General features: G+C 57.4%; 1 protein-coding gene across 1 annotated transcript in view; it reads right to left on the minus strand.

Moving 5' to 3' along the window:
- Positions 1-19352, minus strand: part of ZNF618 (zinc finger protein 618) — an 83996-nt gene that overhangs the window by 16364 nt on the left and 48280 nt on the right. The window contains 7 exon segments of the mRNA XM_068164196.1: positions 2135-2191; positions 3350-3433; positions 9034-9222; positions 14119-14208; positions 15159-15236; positions 15991-16026; positions 18325-18414. Of these exon segments, the coding sequence (XP_068020297.1) occupies positions 2135-2191; positions 3350-3433; positions 9034-9222; positions 14119-14208; positions 15159-15236; positions 15991-16026; positions 18325-18414 (624 nt within the window).

Raw genomic sequence — 19352 nt, forward strand, 5'->3', positions numbered from 1 at the left:
CCTCAGCCAGGAGCAGGTTTAAGGGGCTGTGGAGACTCCTGCCCATGAAGAGGAAGGACACTCTCCCAGGCATCAGGTGGATGACAGGAGAGTTCTTCTCCACCCACTCTGTGGCTCCACCATGCCCTGCTGGGAGATGGACCTCCTGCTAGGAGATGGCAACACAAGCACAAGGTAGGGCTCACCATGCAGAACAGGAGCTGCTGGTCTGGGCAGTAAGGTGCCAGGTTACCCAGTAAGGACACCAGGAACTCACTGAGACAAGGGCACAGGCATCTGGAATCCAGCATCCTCCATTCCAGTTGTCCAGTCCCCACTCAGGACTCCCCACAGCACTGCATTCAAGTCCATCTCAGGTGGCTTCACTTGCTGACCTTGATCTGCTTGTCCTCCTCCCCCCTCCCAGCTGCAGTTCAGGATGGGGACAGAGCAAAGGGGCACAGTGTCCCCAGCTGGGTGGCCTGGAACCCTGCTGCTCTGCTGCCTCTGCCACCAAGCCTGTGCACACAGCTCAGCTCCACACAGAGCAGGTGGCTCAGGGCACTGAGGCCAAGCCACAGCTCCCACCCTGCTCAGCTGGGACCTACATTCACCTCCCCAACCTGGGGATTATTCTTTGCAGCAGCAGGAGCGTGGTGCCAAGCAGCAGATGGGAGTGGGGAGGATGATGTGCCCATCCTTCTGTCATTCTCCAGCACATTAGCACCAGCTGCCTCCCTGCCTGTGCACAAGCTGCTGGCTGGAGCACAGCAGAAGCCAACAAGGCCAGAATTACTCCCCAGAGTTTTTATCACACATGTGAACACTTAGCTGAACAGTCTGTCCCTCCTAATGCAACACAGCCCTGCAAAGAAGGGAAACAGGGAGGTGAGGACGTGCCAGCTCCTCTGAAAGATGTTACTGAGAGCTCTGCCTGGACACCCAAACACACAGATGCCTGCAGAGCCTCCACGGCCTCTCACCACCACTGCCAGTCACAGCCTGACCTGCTGAGGCTTGCTCAGGCTGCTGGCAGTGAGAACACTGATCCTGGCTCCTGAGGGCAAAAAGAAATGGCTTGGTGCAAGAGCAAAGATGGAGTCAAGGGGGAAAAAAGGGCTGGGGAAGAAAGGAGGGGGCAGGAGGGGGAAAAGGGAAGATGTTTATGCATCCTCCTGGCCCAGTCTGGCTTTCAGGAGTGTGTCAGCTGCTTCCAACCAGAGCCCAACTCCCCTGAACCCCCTCCAGAGAAGCTCAGGCTTTCTGGCTCCACATCTAGGTGAGCACCTTGCACCTCCCCTGCAGCCTGCCAGGCTCTGGACTAAGCCACCAAGCCAAGCTGTGCACAGGGTGCAGACAGAAGTACTTCCTGCAGTGAACTAAGAGGAGCAAAATCCCATCAAGCTCACCACTCCAGTTGTAAGAATGTCTGCCTTGGTTTGCATTTTCCTGTGGGCTTTTACCTCTCTGCTTCCAATGCTGCAGTTCAGACAGAAAGGGATTCAGATGGATGAGTGTGAAGTGAGGTGGCAGGAGGAGATGGCAGGGAGAGGCTGAGATGGGGCACAGCACAGTGGGGCAGAGCTTCACAGCAGTGCAGACAGAGCTGAACTCTTGGACTGTTCAGTGCAGCCACTCTGGGTCTGCTTCCTGGCAGTGCTTCCTGGAGCCCCTCCCAGCCTACAGGTTCATTGCCCCTCCTGCAGAACTCCACCAGAGGTTTGCAGCCAGGAGGTTTGCCAGTGCAGCTCCCTGGGCTGCTTGATCTGAAGGAGAACTCTGTCCTTCCTCTGCAGGCTACCCAGGGCTTGATGGGAGGCAAAGAGGAGCAATCCGAGGCTGCTGCTTTCCAAGGGCCCCAGAGGAGTCAGGGACCCAAATGGCAGCTTGGCATTTGAAGATCTGCACTTGAAGGCTTTGAAACCCTTCTGGCAAACCACTCACACCCCCCACAGAAGGGAGGCCAGGAGGAGCAGGGCTGCTGAGAGGCAAGTGTCAGAGCAGCGAGTCAGGCCAGCAGCTCTCAGCTGCTCTGTGTGGTGTCCACCAGCCTGGCTGGGCTCCCTCAGACACACCTGCCCAGCCCCTAAGGCCTCCTCACCAAGTGGAAGAGAACTGAAGAGAACAAGGGCCTGAAACACAGAGACAAGCTCACCTGCTGGGTTCTGCTTACACCTCTTTTCTTTAGGCTTTTCTGTCCCCGAGTGAGCAGCTGCAATTGTGGGGTTAGAATGCTCAGGTTAGTACAGGATTGCTGCCCAGGACACAAAGGGACCACTTCCCCCAGGCCCTCTCACCCACCTGTGGGGTTTCCCCACACCACTTCATTCATTTTTAACAGGGCTCCTTCCAGGAAGCCCTTTGCTTGCTTCAGAGGCAGCCACCACCCCCCCAGCAGCTGCTGTGTAACCTGCTCCAGGGAGCAATCCCTTCCCTCTCCAGCCCAGGCCTGGCCAGCACCACGTTGTGCATCTCCTGAGTGGCTGTGGAATGGAGTGAGCCAGCCTCTCCTGCTGCTGTGTCATTTATCTCTGCAGCAGGCTGCCAAAATCCCATTCCCCAGGCTCCAGCTGCTGAGCTCCACGTAGGGAACACCAGAGAATGGCCATGGCCCACTGGCAGGCAGGCAGGCAGGACACAGAGGCAGGACAAAGAACATCCCAGGAGAAGTCTGTAAGTGCTGAACCAGATCAAAAGTGTCTAGGCTCAGAAACATTTGAACCAGAGCAAATGCTGAACCAGATCAAAAGTGTCTAGGCTCAGAAACATTTGAACCAGAGCAAATGCTGAACCAGATCAATGTGTCTAGGCCAGTGGTTGGTTAGTTACTCCCACTTGGCCTTCAGGTGAGCTCCAGAAGTGGAGGAAATCCTCCTTCCTTCTAGCAGGTGGATTTTGGTCCCATCTCTAAGCATGCTGTGACCCTTCAGGCAGTGAGCTCACAAGCAGCAGGGACTCTGCTTACACAGAGGTGCAAACCAATTGCCAGGCTGAGCATCCCTGTGATGTGCAGCCTCCTGTTTTGTTCCCAGTCCTTAACCTTCCCTTGCCTGTTGCAAACAGCTCTGCTCCACCAGGATGCACAGACCAAAGCACAAAGTACTGCTGGGTCTCCCCCTGTGCTCCTCTTTCTCTGCATCTCTGCTCCCCACTGGAAAACCCTGGGAGCAGGATCCCTCCCACCACCTCCCTTGCAGGCTTGGAGTGCCAGGAACCCCAGGGAGGAGTGAGGAAAGGACCCTGCCCCAGGAGGGGCAGCTGCAAGCCTGCAGAAGATTCCCCAAACATCTGCCCAGTGCCTGCTGGCAGCTGAGCCCTGCTGAGGGGAGGGAGGTGGTGAGCAGCAGCAGCAGGCAGGGACCACACTTACCACTGGAGTTCTGAGAATTGCTGTTGGCTTCTTCAAAGTTGTTTTGCACTTTGCCTTCCACTCTCCTGCTGAAAGCACTTTCTGCTGGGTGGAGAAAAGAGCAGGGATGGTGACTGGTCAATGCTGGATGCAGGGCCATGCAGACAGGAGGCAAGGCAAGGCTCCTCCATGGAACTGCAGCCCCTGGACACAGCAGGAAGGCCAAACACCTCCTTGTGGAGGCAACAGGGCCAGCTTCACTGAGGAGGTAAGAGGAAGGGATTTTTCCTGAGAGCCTTCTGGCTGAGGTGCCCTGGATTGGCTCTTAGGGAGCCTGACTGCACCAGAAGGGTGATGGCTTCCTCCCCTGCCTAAAACCCCAACCCTTACCTTACTCTTCCTCAAGGCAATAAGCAGCCCTCAAAGCCTCTGGCAGGTGAGCAGGTCTGGGCCCTATCACAACACCCAGTGTGTCACCCACAGAAGCACTGGGCCAGCCCTCCCTCTGCTTCCCAGTAATCTGCATTCCCTTCCTACCCACCCTCCCTGCCAGGTGCCAGCAGAAGCCTGAAGGCTGTCTCAGAGCCTGCCCAGGCTGTCTGGAGCAGCTCTGCTACATCCTCTGTGCTTGCCAGCAGTGGCTTCCCACTGCAGCCTTCCCCAGGCTGAGCAGGGAGCTCTGATCCCCTGCACTCAGCTGCCAGCCCCTGCCCTTGGCACTTCACTTGCTGCCCACACAGTGCAGGGCAGTTGCCCAGTAGCTCCTCCAGCCTGCAGCTGTGGCTTCTGGTCCTGGCAGCAGCTGCAGTGACCTGAAAGGCCCCAGCAGAGCTGAGGTGCCCCCCAGCCTTCTCAAGCTGGTGTCCCTCAGCACAAGATCAACAGCTCAGGGTGAGTTCTCATCCCTTCAGCTAGCTCTGCTGGGCAGGGGGGTGTACTGTGGTGGCTCAAAGGGTAACCTAGAGGTAAATAAATGAAGGGAGACCTGGCCAGAGCAGTGGGCATGGCCTGTGCTTCATGCTAGAGACTCCTCCTACACAAGGGACTCACTCATGGAGCCCACAGGCACCCACTGGGTTCACCTGAGCACAGCTCTGGAAGGCTGTGCTGGGCTCAGCCCATGCAGGCTGTACAGGGATGGAGGTGCAGGGCAGGATCCCTTCCTTCCAGGGGTGCCAGGGACTGCTGAGCTTTGCTGTCAGGTTGTTGTTTCACTGTGTCTGCAGACCCTGGTGGGGCCAGCACTGCTGCCAGGACTCCCATGCAGAGGCCTCAGCTCCCTGCAGCCTCACATCCTCCCTGTGCTGGTGTGGCTCAGACACACTGGTTCTGTGTCTTATGGCTAGGAGAGACCTGAACTGCAGGAAGATCATCAGATTTGTCCAGCCAGGCCCTAGTGGATCCTTCCAAGTCCTAAGCAGGCTGCTCAAATTCCCAATCTCCTACAGTCCTGACTCTTAATAATGCAGGAGAGCAGGAAAACTGTAACCAAAGCCAGCTAAAACAGAGTCACATGAAAGAGGCCTGAGAAGGCACTGGAGGCATCACCCAGTCCCCTGCCCTTGCCAGAGGAATAACTGCAGGGAGAGGCCTTAAGTCACCAGAAAATCACAGCATGGCTCAGGTTGGAAAAGAGCTCAGAGGGCATCTGCTCCAACCCCCCATGCCCAGGGACAGCTCTCAACTAGATTCAGCTGCCCAAGGCCTCATCCAGCCTGGCCTGGAACACCTCCAGGCAGGAGGCAGCCACAGCCTCCCTGGGCAGCCTGTGCCAGAGTCTCACTGCCCTCACACTGAAGAACTTTATGGCATTCAACAAGTCCAAGTGCCAGGGGCTGCACTTTGGCCACAACAACCCCAGGCAGTGCTACAGGCTGGGGGCAGAGTGGCTGAGAGCAGCCAGGCAGAGAGGGACCTGGGGGTGCTGATTGACAGCTGCCTGAACATGAGCCAGCAGTGTGCTCAGGGGGCCAGGAAGGCCAAGGGCATCCTGGCCTGCATCAGGAAGAGTGTGGCCAGCAGGAGCAGGGAAGTCCTTGTGCCCTGTGCTCAGCACTGCTTAGGCCACACCTGGAGTCCTGTGTCCAGTTCTGGGCCCCTCAGTTCAAGAAGGACACTGAGAGACTTGAAGGTGTCCAGAAGGGCAAGAAAGCTGGGGAGGGGTCTGGAGCACAGCCCTGTGAGGAGAGGCTGAGGGAGCTGGGGTTGCTTAGCCTGGAGAAGAGGAGGCTCAGGGGAGACCTTCTTGCTCTCTCCAACTCCCTGCAGGGAGGTTGTAGCCAGGTGGGGGTTGGGCTCTTCTCTCAGGCACCCAGCACCAGAACAAGAGGACACAGTCTCAAGCTGTGCCAGGGGAGGTTTAGGCTGGAGGTGAGGAGAAAGTTCTTCACTGAGAGAGTTGTTGGCCATTGGGATGTGCTGCCCAGGGAGGTGGTGGAGTCCCCATCCCTGGAGGTGTTCCAGAGGGGATTGGATGTGGCACTTGGAGCCATGGTTTAGCCATGAGGTCTGTGGTGCCAGCTCGGACTCGATGATCCCTGAGGTCTCTTCCAACCTCAGTGATACTGTGAGACTGTGAGACTGTGACTTCTTCCTCAGCTCCACTCTAACCCTGCTCTGCCTCAGCTCCAAACCATTCCCCCTTGGCCTGGCTCCAGACCCCCTCAGGAGAAGTCTCTCTGCAGCCTTCCTGCAGGATCCCTTCAGCAGCTAAAATCAGATGGCAGAGAGGGGAAACAGGCAGCACAACAGCATGGATGCAAGAGCCCCAGGTTCAAATCATGGCTTGTGTCACAAGTGGGAGGGAGCTCAGGGCTCCCAAGAGGTTTGGAATAAATTTGCATCCTGCTTTCTGATTGTTTTTTTCCCAACCATGTCTGGCCATGAGGTAAAAGTTATCTAATTCACCTGCTTGGTCCTACTGAGTCCTCCCCACAGAGGAGAAGGCAGTGGCACAGGGTGTTTCCTTCCCTCTCTCCTTGACCCTGACCCTTTTGCAAAGCAGAGTTATCTGCACAGACCAAGGAGCTGCCACTCAGGCAGTGGCTGTGCAAACACTGCCAGGGGAGAGGTCACAGCTCACAGCAGGTTAGGGGCTGGAAGGGACCTCTGGAGATCATCAAGCCCGAGCCCCTGCCAGAGCAGGAGCACAGAATCCAGCACAGGTCACACAGGAACACATCCAGACAGGGCTGGGAAGGCTCCAGAGGAGGAGACTCCACAACCTCTCTGGGCAGCCTGCTCCAGGGCTCTGGGAGCCTCACAGTGAAGAAGTTCCTCCTCATGGTGAGGTGGAGCCTCCTGTGCTGCAGTTTCCATCCATTGCCTCTTGTCCTGTCCCAGGGCACAACTGAGCAGAGCCTGTCCCTGTCCCCTCCCTCCTGCCCCCCAGCCCTCAGATATTGATAAACATTGATTAAATCCCCTCTCAGTCTTCTCCTCTCCAGACTGAGCACTCCCAGGGCTCTCAGCTTCACTGCCTCTGGGACCATCCAGCTCCCTGTGGAAGGTCTCTTGGGAGAGCCCCTCCTGGAGGCTGGGCTATGGTCAGTGCCTTTCCACCACAACCTTAAGGAGCTGCTCAGAGTGCTCTGTTCAAGACACTGCTTTGAAAGCCACCATGGAAATGATGCCAGCAGAGAGGCAGGAGGGGATCTCCAGGCTAGAAGATCAATCTGCCAGGCTCAAGCATGATGTGATTCCTTCCTCCATGCACACAGAGAAGAGCTCCAAGTTTTCACCCAATGCTGCTGACACTTTTTGGTAAGCCAGGGTGGGGGGAGGGAAAGTGCCTTCAGGAAAGCATCTCCCACTGTTGCTGAGATGGATCTGGCCTCTGAGCAGAGGCTCTGAGCAGAGGCTCCCAGCTTCCCCACTTCTGGGGGAGACAGGAACCTGGAAGGAGCTGCTGCAAGCTGAAGGTTTCTCAGCCTGAACTCCCAGCTGGGTTGAACTGGGTGGACCTCAGGTTAGCAACAAACTGACACAAATGGCTGAGGAGTGCAGCAGGAGCATGGAAGGCCAGGGCTCAGCAGCTTGGGGAAGCCAGGCCCTGCTCTGCAGCACTGGCAGCTGGGGCTTGGTGACACCTGATAGAAAGCTTCCTTACTGCTGCAGCCTCTCCCACCACAGCCACTGCTGCTGCTGGGCATCAATCCATGCCAGGCACCTGAGGGGGGCTTAAACACCAGCTGATGAACCTTCTTCTGTCCTGAGGTGGAGCACAGAGCTCTCAATCCCATGGATCTGAGAGCTTCCCTGCTGCCTGTGCTCAGCACTGCTTAGGCCACACCTGGAGTCCTGTGTCCAGTTCTGGGCTCCTCAGGTCAAGAAGGACATTGAGAGACTTGAAGGTGTCCAGAGAAGGGCAAGAAAGCTGGGGAGAGGTCTGGAGCACAGCCCTGTGAGGAGAGGCTGAGGGAGCTGGGGTTGCTTAGCCTGGAGAAGAGGAGGCTCAGGGGAGACCTTCTTGCTCTCTCCAACTCCCTGCAGGCCACTGGAATGTGCTGCCCAGGGAGGTGGTGGAGTCCCCATCCCTGGAGGTGCTCAAGAGGGGCTTGGATGTGGCACTTGGAGCCATGGTTTAGTTGTCAGGAGGTGCTGGGTGACAGCTTGGACTTGATGAGCTCTGAGGCCTTTTCCAACCTTACTGATTCTGTGACACATCAGCTCCACAGCTCTCACCCTAGCTATGAACAGTTATTTTTCACTGCTCTTTGCTTTCTTGTTTGGTTTTGGGATTATTATTTGCTTTCCTCCTTTTTGTTTAAGGTTTTTAGGCTCGTGTGGAAGGAGGAACCAGGAGGAACCAAGGAGGATCAATCTTAACTTGAGTCTTGCAATGCTTCTGTAATGGTTCTGTAGCATTAATCTTGCTGCTGCAGCCCAGCTTCTCTCTTGGTTGCTCCTGTGGAGAGTGGGACACTCCCCAGCACTCCAACTGACTTCCTCAGGCACAGCTCTGCACATAGCACCTTGAGGGAAACAAACTCTAAATGCCAGAGGAACCCCCCCCCAGACTATGCCAGTCCTGTCAGGAAGCTCTCTCCAGTTTGTGACACCAGGATTTGAACCAGGGTGTGCTGTACCTCATGGTTAGCATGATGCTCAAACCCAACCAACTTGCCACTGGGAAGAGGTCACAAACACTGCTGCTGAGGGACAGCTCTATACAATCACCCAGTGCCAGGGGTAGGAAGGGACCTCCAGAGCTCATCCAGTCCAAGCCCCCTGCCAGAGCAGGGGCACCCAGGGCAGCTCACACAGGAACACATCCAGGGGGGGTTGGAAGCCCTCCAGAGAAGGAGACTCCACAAGCTCTCTGGGCAGCCTGCTCCAGGCCTCCAGCAGCCTCACACCAAACATTTTCTCCTCCTGTTGAGGTGGAGCCTCCTGGGTTCCAGCTCTTACCTGCTGTTCCCTGGCCAAAAGCACCAGCACCAAAAGGAGCCTGGCCCTTGACACCCACCCCTCAGACCTTCATAGACATTGCTAAGGTTCCCCTCTCGCCCTTCTCCAGACTCCCCAGCCCCAGGGCTCGCAGCCCTGCACCTGCCATGTGTCAATGGCTCTGGGGCAGCTCCCGGGGGCAGCTTTCCTGACGCCCCGCCGGAGCAGAGCGAGGCCAGGAGGGGGCAGAAGCCAGGCCGGGGCAGGCCTGGCCGGCAGGCAGGCGAGGAGGCTGATGGCAGAAAGGCATCGGGTACCTGTGATGGCCTTGCTCCCGGGGGAGGCGGAGTTGGGGGCGCGGAACATCTGTGCCTGGGAGGCAGGGGGGCCGGCGGCGGGGCCGCGGTGCAGCAGCGCCGAGCAGCGGTTGATGGCGGCCGGAGGCTTCTTGCTGGACTGGCTCCCCTGGGTCTTCACTGCCACGAAGAGTGGAGATCGAGAGAACTCTGGATGTGAACACTCAGAACTAGTGCCTGGACAGTCAGCCAGCCCCCAGGCCCTGTGCCTGCTGGGAGGGTTGCTCTCTAACACAGCCACGCTCCAGGCCCTTGCGGCGGCTGCGCCGAGCCCATGGCACCGACCTGCTCTGCCTGCTCGCCCCAGGGACAGGCTCCTGGAGCCTCTTGGTTCCCTTCCACACCCTTGACTGCCTCCTGACCGAGCCAGTCCTCCTCCAGCAGCGTCAGCCCCGCAGCCAGGAGCACTGCCATGGCCTGGCTGGGTCACCTGCATGGCTCCTGTGCACCCAAGAGCTTGTGAGCAGGTCACTGATGTGACACTCAGAGCTCTGAGGAGGGGGTTGGTAGCCCTGTGGTACCTGAGCCTACTCTAACAGCATCAGTCCACCCAGCCAGGAGCACTGCCATGGCCTGGCTGCGTCACCTGCATGGCTCCTGTGCACCCAAGAGCTTGTGAGCAGGTCACTGATGTGACACTCAGAGCTCTGAGGAGGGGCTTGGTAGCCCTGTGGTACCTGAGCCTACTCCAGCAGCACCAGTCCACCCAGCCAGGAGCACTGCCATGGCCTGGCTGCGTCACCTGCATGGCTCCTGGGCACCCAAGAGCTTGTGAGCAGGTCACTGATGTGCTACTCAGAGCTCTGAGGAGGGGCTTGGTAGCCCTGTGGTACCTGAGCCTACTCCAGCAGCATCAGCCCACCCAGCCAGGAGCACTGTTTGACTGCCATGGCCTGTCTGGGTCACCTGCATGGTTGTCCTCTGCTCCTGTGCACCCAAGAGCTTGTGAGCAGGTCACTGATGTGACACTCAGAGCTCTGAGGAGGGGCTTGGTAGCCCTGTGGTACCTGAGCCTACTCCAGCAGTGTCACCCCCCCACCAGGAGCACTGCCATGGCCTGGCTGCGTCACCTGCATGGCTGTCCTCTGCTCCTGTGCACCCAAGAGCTTGTGAGCAGGTTACTGATGTGACACTCAGAGCTCTGAGGAGGGGCTTGGTAGCCCTGTGGTACCTGCTCCAGCTACATCCTTTGTCTTGCTAACCAAACACAAAGGAAAGGAGGCTGCTGGTAATGGAGGGAATGAGGAGGCAGAGTTCCCATCCTGCAAGTCAGGAGAGGCCCTTTGGTCCCTGACTCCAGACAGGTTCTGTGCCATGGGGGGAAATCCTGCAGTTCCTGGCTCTCTGAGTGTCTCTGCCATGCACAGTGAGGACCACCAGGAGTTTTCAATGCCAAAAGTCACCTGAAGGGCCTCCAGGAGGACAGACTTTGTCTAGGCCACAGGGATTGAACCAGCAGCTACAAGAATGGAGCAAGAAGGCAACACTCAGCAGCTGCTTCCATGCAAAGGGGGCCATGGCTCCCACTCCCACCACCTGCCAGGGACTCTGGTGGATCTGGGCAAGGCTGTCTGCAGTTACCAGAGGAAGATGTGGTGAGAGCACACTCCTGGGCCTGGACTTACCCAGCTGAAACCCACACTTGGTGGCTTTTGTAGCTCATCCACATTCCACATCCTCTGGATTTCTCTGGGCTCTAAATACATCACCCAAGAGCAGCCCAACAGCCCTGCAAGTGTGAGCTGCACCTTCCAGAGCAGACAGAGCCTGAAGGAGGACAGGAGAACAGCTCTGAACCCTCCCCCTGTGCCCCTCTGTTCAGAGACATTTCTAGAACTAGGACAACAAATGTGCCTCCAGCTCCCTGTGTGTGGGAAGCCTCTGACACTGCTTGGAGAGAGTGAACAGCCCAAGAGAAACAGCACAACAGACTGAGAGACTCACAGAATGGTTGGGGTGGAAGGGACCTTGAAGATTATCCAGTGCCAACCCCCTGCCATGGGCAGGGACACCTCCCCCCAGCCCAGCTTGCTCAAGGCCTCATCCAGCCTGGCCTGAAACACCTCCAGGCAGGAGGCAGCCACAACTTAAATGTCCCCTGCTCCACTGTCAAAGCCCTTGTCCCTTGTCCTGTCACTCTCAGCCCCCCTGGAGCCCTTCAGGTCCTGGAAGGCTGCTCTGAGCTCTGCCTGGAGCCTTCTCTTCTCCAGGCTGCACAGCCCCAGCTCTCCCAGCCTGGCCCCACAGGGGAGGGTCTGCAGCCTCTGCTCATCTCTGTGTCCTCCTCTGGAGCCTCTCCAGCAGCTCCAGGTCCTTCTTGTGCTGGGGGCCCCAGAGCTGGAGGCAGTGCTGCAGGTGGGGGCTGAGCAGAGCAGAGCAGAGCAGAGGGTGTTTTAAGAGGAATAACCCAGCTGTGAGGATGTGAAGAGCCTCTGCTCACCACTACCAACAGGGAGCTTCTGCAGGAGGCATTTGGCATTAACAACTCCTGGGAAGCCCCCAGGGAGCTCTTGTCCAGGCAGCAGGCATCCTGCAGCCCTCACCAAGGTCACCCCCCTGGCCCTGCAGGATGGGTCCTTGTTTTTAGCTCATTTGCAATGAATTTGTGTCCATGATGACAGAGCAGCAGACAGCCAGGCTGCAGAAGGGAAGCTTGCACCCAGGCAGGGGACTTGATCGTGCTGAAGTGGTTTCCTCCCCCACTCCCACCAGGGTTCTCTTTCCAGCATGTGCCTGACAAGCAGAGGTAAAGACACACAGTCTCAGCTTTGCTCTACTTCTGCCTGCCAGGGCCTGAGGAAGGTCAGCTGTGGCTGTCACAAGTCCTGTGTCTACAGCTGCTGACAGCACCCTGGGGTTACAGGAAGAACAAAGCCTGAGCAGCTGAAGGCTGGGAGGATGCCAGCCTGCCCTGGGGGCTAACCCTGCCCTCTCCTGGCTGCTGATCAGGGTTAGTGCTCTGTCACTGGCAGTCAGGACTCCTACTGGGCAGGGAACTGGGAGAGGGGAAAAGAGGTTGAAAAAAAAAGGAAAAAGAGAAGTTTGTGGGGAGGGAGTTAGGACCTGCTGAGAATGTAACCCTGGCCTGAGCTCAGCTGGGCTCATGGCCACTGGCCCTGGCTGGCAGAACTGGACAGACAGCTGCACATCTCAGCCACTGCTGCCCTGCTCTGCAGCTGCAAGAATGGCTTCCCCCCCTGCATGCTGAACAATGTGCCCTCTCCTCCCAGCATGGCCCCTGGCAGCCAGAGTGCAGGCCCCAGCAGCCCAGCCAGGTGGGCAGTGCCTGTGCACCACTGCAGGCCCACTGAGGGCAGCCACCCCTGAAGGAAGAGCAGTTGAGTGTTTCTCTTGTGCTGGAGAGCCTGGACTGGAACCAGCAGCTGCAGCCTGTTGCTGCAGATGGTTGGGAGGATGGAGAGAGATCCAGAGCCACAAATCCCCTTGGAGAAGGAAGTAGAGGAAGACACCAATGTGCTAAGGCCCAGTCCTTCCAGCACTCTGCTCCTCAGCTCTCTGCACAGGGCTACACCACAGACACCAAAGCCTTGGAGCCTGAGGGCCTGCCTACACCAGAGGTTGACCTGCTGCTCATCACCACCAAGGGCTCCTCTGAGGACCCCAAAACCCCTGAACTAAGAGGTGGAGCTTGGGGGTGCAGGGATGTCTAGGAACACCTGTTGGGAGATGATGAGACTAACTCTGTGATGCTGGCAGCAGAGGGATTTGATGCCCTACACCTTCTGCCAAGACCTTGCTCCATCTCCATCCTCCAGAGAAGCTGCCTGGGAGCTGTCAGGAGCCACCAAGCCTTGACTCACCTTAGCTGTGGACTGTGCTCCTCATTTATTTCTGTCTGAGCCTAAATGCAAAGCTGCTTTTGATAACAACTGGAAGGCCTGAGGGAAGCTGGATCTGGGGAGCAACGACTGTGCACTCCCTCTGCTGGCTGCAGAGCAGCACCTGAAGAAACCTACCAAGCTCCTGAGCTCATCCTCAGCAGCAGCCAGAACACTGGCAGCAGGGCAGACCCGGGACTGACCTCCCCAGGGGAGCACAGGGCAATGGCAGGAAAGAAGTTCAGCTGTAAAGAGCTTCTCTGCATCCTCTCAAAGCACCCAAACCAGTGTGCAGAGTCACAGAATGCTCTGGGTCGGAAGGGAGCTCCAGAGCTCACCCAGTCCAACCCCTGCAGCCAGCAGGGACATCCTCCACTGGATCAGGTTGCCCAGAGCCCTGTCCAGCCTCACCTTGAGTATCTCCAGGATGGGGCCTCAGCCACCTCCCTGCTGCAGTGTTCCAGCAGCCTCCTGGGGCAGAACTTGTTCCTCACATCCAATCTCAATCTGCTCTGCTCTCATTTCAAACCATTGCCCCTGGGCCTGGCCCTGCAGGCCTTTGGGAGCAGTCCCTCTGCAGCCTGCTTGTAGCCCCCTTCAGGTACTGGAAGGTTGCTCTAAGGTCTCCCTGGAGCCTTCTCTTCTGCAGGCTGAACAGCCCCAACTCTCCCAGCCTGTCCTCAACCCTTTTACTAACATTTTGCACTGAATTGCTCACTAAAAGCTCCCCTTAGTCTGGGGAGTGCAGAGCAGGGTCCCTCCAGAGTGCAGATGGCAGTGTCCTGCAGTGTGCTGAGAGCTGCCTGGAACAAGGATTGGATTGCCTGTGATTCAGCAGCAAGCTGCCAAGGGAACACACAGGAGTCTGAACACCACTTTTAATGCACTGCCTGAAATCCTTCCTCAGAAGCTCCTAAGGAAGATGCTTCCTCCCTGGCATGGATCCTTCTAAATCCCTTCAGTTCAAATAAAGTATCAAAGCCCCAGGGGACAGGGGCAGAGTGCCTTTGGCAGGGGTTCACTGACTTGCCAGACCTCCAGTCCCACTGTCCCTCTGAGAGGAGATTCCAACACACCCTCTCCATCCTGCCCACTGCCACCCCACAGGTCCAGTGGAAGCATCCACAAGGATCCTGCAGCCCTCCTGGTTCCCACCACCCACTGCCAATCAGCCTGTGAGGAGCTGGCTCTCCAGCAGGATACTCACTGATAGGTGCATGCAGTGCCACATGCTCTTGGTAGGGAGTGTAGTACTTGTACTGCTTGCCACAGAACTCACAGGTGTAGTTGCCAGTTTCTGTGAGGATGAAACAAAGATCAGCAAGCACTGCAGCACCCTCCCACAGCCTCCCCTCCCTGCCTAGCTGCCTAGAAACTGGCCAGCTGACAAAAGTAGAGCAGGTTCCTCATGCTCCTGGGAAGTGTCTGCCCCCTCATTCACACAGCCTCCTCCCCTGCAAAGGAAACCCTTGGAGCCAGAGTCCAGAGTGATGGACTGTGCAGAAAAGGTGCAGGAGAACTGAACCAGCTGCAGGAGGCTGTCCCCACATCACAGCAGGTGTGACAGCAAAGAAGAGAATCCACTGCTGAGGTCTGTGTCACAGCTGGCACACTTTTGTCTCTGGCTACAGCCAGCCTGAGGTGTGGGCACCAGGAGCAGCCAAGGCAGGAATCAAGAGCTCAGGTTGAAGCCTGAACTGCAGAGCCTTTCTGTTGGGGCTGCAGGGCTCTCCTGCAGGAGGGGCTTCTCTGCACTGCCTGTGCTCAGCCCTGCTTTGAGGGCACCTCCAATAACACACCAGTGCCAGGGCTGGGAGTGCAGAGCTGGCAGCAGGCTGCAAGCCACAGGACAACCCAGGGCTAGCCACAGGGGAGGCTTCAGAGACATGCTTGGCAACATCTGCTCTTGGTTTGACTGTGACCTGTCTGATGAACCACCACCAAGACACTTGCTCCTCTGTCAATACACCTCAAGAGCCTCTCCAGGGGCTGCCAGACTGTTTGCCTCCTGGACCTCTTCTCTTCCCAGAGCTCTTGAGCAGAGAACAGCACAAAGCTGCACCTCCCAGGGCCAGGGCTGCCGTGGTTGATGTTCAGTGAACCTAACCCTAGCTTTCAGCACCAATAAGGAGCCAACAGCCCTGTGTGTGGCAGGGCTGCCTGGTTTCCCTAGAGGTGCTCCAGCTGCTGCCAGACTGAAGCCTTGTGCTCTCTCTGCCCCGTGTGAAGCTGTTCCATGTCTCATACTTGGCCCAATCTTCTGGAAGGGCTCCGGCTCCTCCTCCTTCACCTCGTCTGCTGCTATGACAGCCTGGTCATAGGGGTCTGCAAGAGAACACAACCAGCAAGAGAGCTGAGCACAGCCTCAGGATTTGCTTCCACAGCTGCATGGCACTGCACTGACAGCTCCCTCTGCAGCAAGTGCCAGCCCAGGAACACAAACACACCTTCTGTGTGCAAAGATCCACCAAGGGCAACCCAACGACCCCTCTGTCTGACCTGAGTCTCCTCTCCTCCTCCTCCTCAGCTGCCCCAGGACTGCCCAGTGACACATTTTGTAGCTGTATCATGTTCAAAAACTCCAGAGAGAGCCTGACCAAAGCCACTGCACAGCCTGATGCCTGTTTTCTGGTTGTCCTCCAGGGCATCTCTCTGGCTGTCTGCTGTGGGCACAGGGGGTGCAGTCTGCAAGCAAGTGAGCTAACCAACAGTGCCCAGTGATCTTCTGCCATCCCACAGCACAGCCAGCAACAAACCAGACCCAGCCCACTGGCTGAAGTCCTTTCATTCATGCCTTGGACAATTCCCTCAGCCACCAAAGCCATGAGACACCTGCTTGTTGATTTTCAGAAGCCTGAGGGACTGGAGGCACAACAACAGCCTGGGAGCTGCTAGGGCTGGGCATTGACCTTCTGGCTGCAGAGACTGGAGGAGGGCCAGGGGCCAGCCCCCCTGCAGCTGCAGGCAGTGACACAACTGCCCTGGCTTGTCCACGTGGAGCAGCAGCCCTGCTGTGCCCTGAGCTGCTGACTGCTGGGAAAGGTTTGTGAAATCAAGCCCAAGAAGGATCTCTGCTTACCTGCCTGGTTTGCTGGGGCCCCTTCCACACTAACAACTAACACAGAATAGAAGAAGGAGGGGAAGAGACAAAACAGCAATTAAGTCCTCTCAGATGGCCTGGCTGTCCTCCTGCATTCCACACCCCCCAGAGGGCAGCAGGCTCTGTGCCCCAGGCCCTGCTCTTCCCAGCAGCACCCACACAGCACTGGCTGGGAGTGCCCAGCCCGCAGGTCCTCAAGGACCACAGGTGCAGAGGCACAGCTGCCTCACCTGGTCTCTGCTAAAACACAGCCAGCCCCTGGCAGCGTCAGACAAGCAGTGTGTAGGCAAGGCTCAGGTGGCAGCTGTTCCCAAAGCCATGCCAGGAGCCTAGGCAGAGCTCCCTGGAGCACAGGGCTGCAGACACCTCCGTGGCAGAAGCAGAGAGGTCCCCCCGGGGGTCTCACAGCCCCAGGAAGGTGATTTCAGCTCCCCATGGGCAGCCAGCAAGAGAACACTGCCTGTTCTTGCAGCATGGCCACCGAATCACAGAAGGTCAGGGGTTGGAAGGGACCTCCAGAGATCATCCAGTCCAGCCCCCTGCCAGAGCAGGGGCACCCAGGGCAGCTCACACAGGAACACAGCCAGGTGGGTTTGGAAGCTCTCCAGAGGAGACCCCACAACCTCTCTGGGCAGCCTGCTCCAGGCCTCCAGCAGCCTCACACCAGACAAGTGTTTCCTCATGCTGAGGTGGAACTTCCAGGGTTCAGAAGTCCCCAGGCTCCACTTGAAACCAGCAATATTTTTAGACACCACCTACTGCCAAAAGCACTTTCCTGAGCCAGTCCCTTCCAACCCTCCTGCTTTCCAAGCAGCCTCTTTCTAGAGCTCTGCCAGGCCTCCCTCCTCGGCCCAGAAGCACTCAAAGGTTGTGGCACACACAGTGAGGGTTTGGAGCACCTGTGGGCTCTGGGCTGAGGAGCTTTAGAGGCCCAGGAAGCAGAAGAGGGGCAACCAAAGCCACTGTGTTAGTGCTCCTGTTTCTCCCCACAAGCAGCAGTGCCTCTGGAGGAAGCTGTCTGCTCCTGCCCCAGGGTCTCGGTGCCCACTGACAAGTGCAGCCCTGCCTCTGAGCAGCACAAATGAAACAGCATTTCCCAGCCCTGCAGTGTGGTTCCTCACAGAGGAGCATGCTGCTCTGATGGGTGATGCCCATCCTAGAAGCAGGGGGGGAAGGCTTGTGAGAGCTTTGCCCTCCCTGCAGGGGGTTTTCCCCCTGGGAAAATGAGTCAGGCTGTTCCACTCCCCCTCCCTGTCCAGCAAAGGAGGACACTGCAGCCAGTGGCTCTCTTGGCCTCTGCCTTTGCCTGGATGAGGACTGCTGCTGGCTCCCTGCTCCTCTGCCACATGCTCCTCCCCGCTCCATCTCTGCCCTTGCAAAGGGCTGCTTTTGTATCTCATAGTTTCCCCCCATCCATCCATCCATCCATCCATCCATCCATCCATCCACCCATCCTCCTTTCTTACCCCTGTGAACCCTTCCTGCTATTGTTACACATACATGGATGTATATGCTGGGTAAAGAAGGCTCTTTACCTCTCTGCTTCCAAGCTGACCCCAAATCATTTCCTGGTGGATTTGCTCCTTCCCTTTCTTTGCCTCCCTATTGGGAAAGAGGAGGAGGGAGCAGGGGAGGGATTCTCAGCCTTGCCCCCATCTGAGCTCTTGAGTCCCAGTTAAGGCTCCAACCACCACAGTTTTTGGTGGCAGAGCAGGAGACTCTTCTTCATCCCAGGGTCGTGGGTTCGAGCCCCACGTTGGGCGCCAAAGGTTGTGGTGGTTTGAGCCTTACCTGGGACCTCCTTTTCGTAGGCTTGCTGGACAGGGAGGGGGAGTGGAGCAGACTGACTTAGTTTCCCAGGGGGACATCCCCCTCCAGGGAGGGCAAAGCTCTCACAAGCCCTCCCTCCCCCCTGCTTTCAGCATGGGCATAATCCATCACAGAGGACAACAAGCCTGGGAAGTCAGAAAGCAAAAGGCAACCAACCCTTGCCCAGCGAGCAGCCAGATGGCCTCGAGGTGCTCAGCTCCAGCCTAGCCATGGACCTGCACACAGCCAGCACTGCCAGGGCCCTGCACAGAGAGGTTCTTCTGATGCACACAAAGAGAATCAAGCCCAGGAAGCTCCTTCCTGCAGTGCTGTGGACTCTGCCTCCACCGGCAGAGGGGAGCCAGCTGCGCTGTGCCATGCCCTGGACACCAAGCGGTTGGGGAAGGCAGGACAGGGTTCTGCAGGAGCAGAGGGGCCACATTCTGCCTTCCCCAGAGACTCCTCCCTCTGGTCTGGGTGTCTGGGTGTCAAAGCAGTACTCACCATCCACGGCATGCAGGTCTCTGTGCTCTTGGAAACAGCTATAATACTTATATTTTTTCCCACAAATGTCACAGGTGTACCTAAAATTGTCTGCAGGGAGAAGAAGAGAGGCCAGGTTAGAAACCCTGAGGCACAGCCTGCTCAGGCAGACACCTCCTGCACTTACACTCACCCCCCCTGCTCTGGCAGGGCTCTGAGGCACAGAGGCACCCCCTGCTTCTCAGAGAGCCCTGCCTGCCCCTCTCTGCATGGCTTGGGGCATGTTCTGAGCTCTTATTACCTGTGCAGGCAGCTCTGCAGCACAGCCTCCAGCAGAGCTGCCAGCAAGGAGCAGCAGGCCCTGCTGAAATCCCCTGTGGAAGTTCAGGGCTACAGCAAGGACTGGTCAGGATGCTGACACAGAGCCAACACATTAGATTCTTAGTGTGCCAACTACAGCAGGGCCTGGATGTGCCTCCCTGCTCACCCTCTCTTGGCTCCCACTGCTGCTGCTTACCTGCACCCCACATCCCCTATGGCCACCTTACAACAAGCCCAAAGAGAACCAACAACCCAAAGCAGGCAGGACACAAGGTGCTCAATGAGCTGAGGGCTGATGGAGCCTGGTTCCACATACCCCAGACCCCCTCTCCTCATCCCAGTGACAACAGCCCCTCTTCAGCACAGCTATGGGGGGAGGACAGACAGATGCTGCAAAGAGCTTAGGATGCTTCTGAGTTTGTCCAGGTCCAGCTGGGGACAAGGAATGTCTTTGGTTCACAGCAAAGCAAGAGGAAAATCAATCACTTGTCAGCTTGCTGGGGCTACCATCTTCTGCTAACAGACACCTTGGGGTGCAGATGGACCTCTGTAAGCAGGCCCCACTGCAGCCTGCAGCACTGCCCCTGTCAGCTGAGCACAGAACAGCACTGAAGGAAGGATCCCTTTGTTCTGCCTGGCAGAATGAGGGCAGAGGATGGGATGATCCAGAAGAGGAAATCAGACCTTATATACAAGAGAAAAAGAGACCTCAGAGCAGCCTGCCAGTA

The sequence above is a fragment of the Melanerpes formicivorus genome, unplaced genomic scaffold (genome assembly GCF_026170545.1).
Source record: "Melanerpes formicivorus ecotype bairdi unplaced genomic scaffold, bMelFor1.0.p_v2 SCAF_77, whole genome shotgun sequence".
Lineage (NCBI taxonomy): Eukaryota > Metazoa > Chordata > Aves > Piciformes > Picidae > Melanerpes > Melanerpes formicivorus.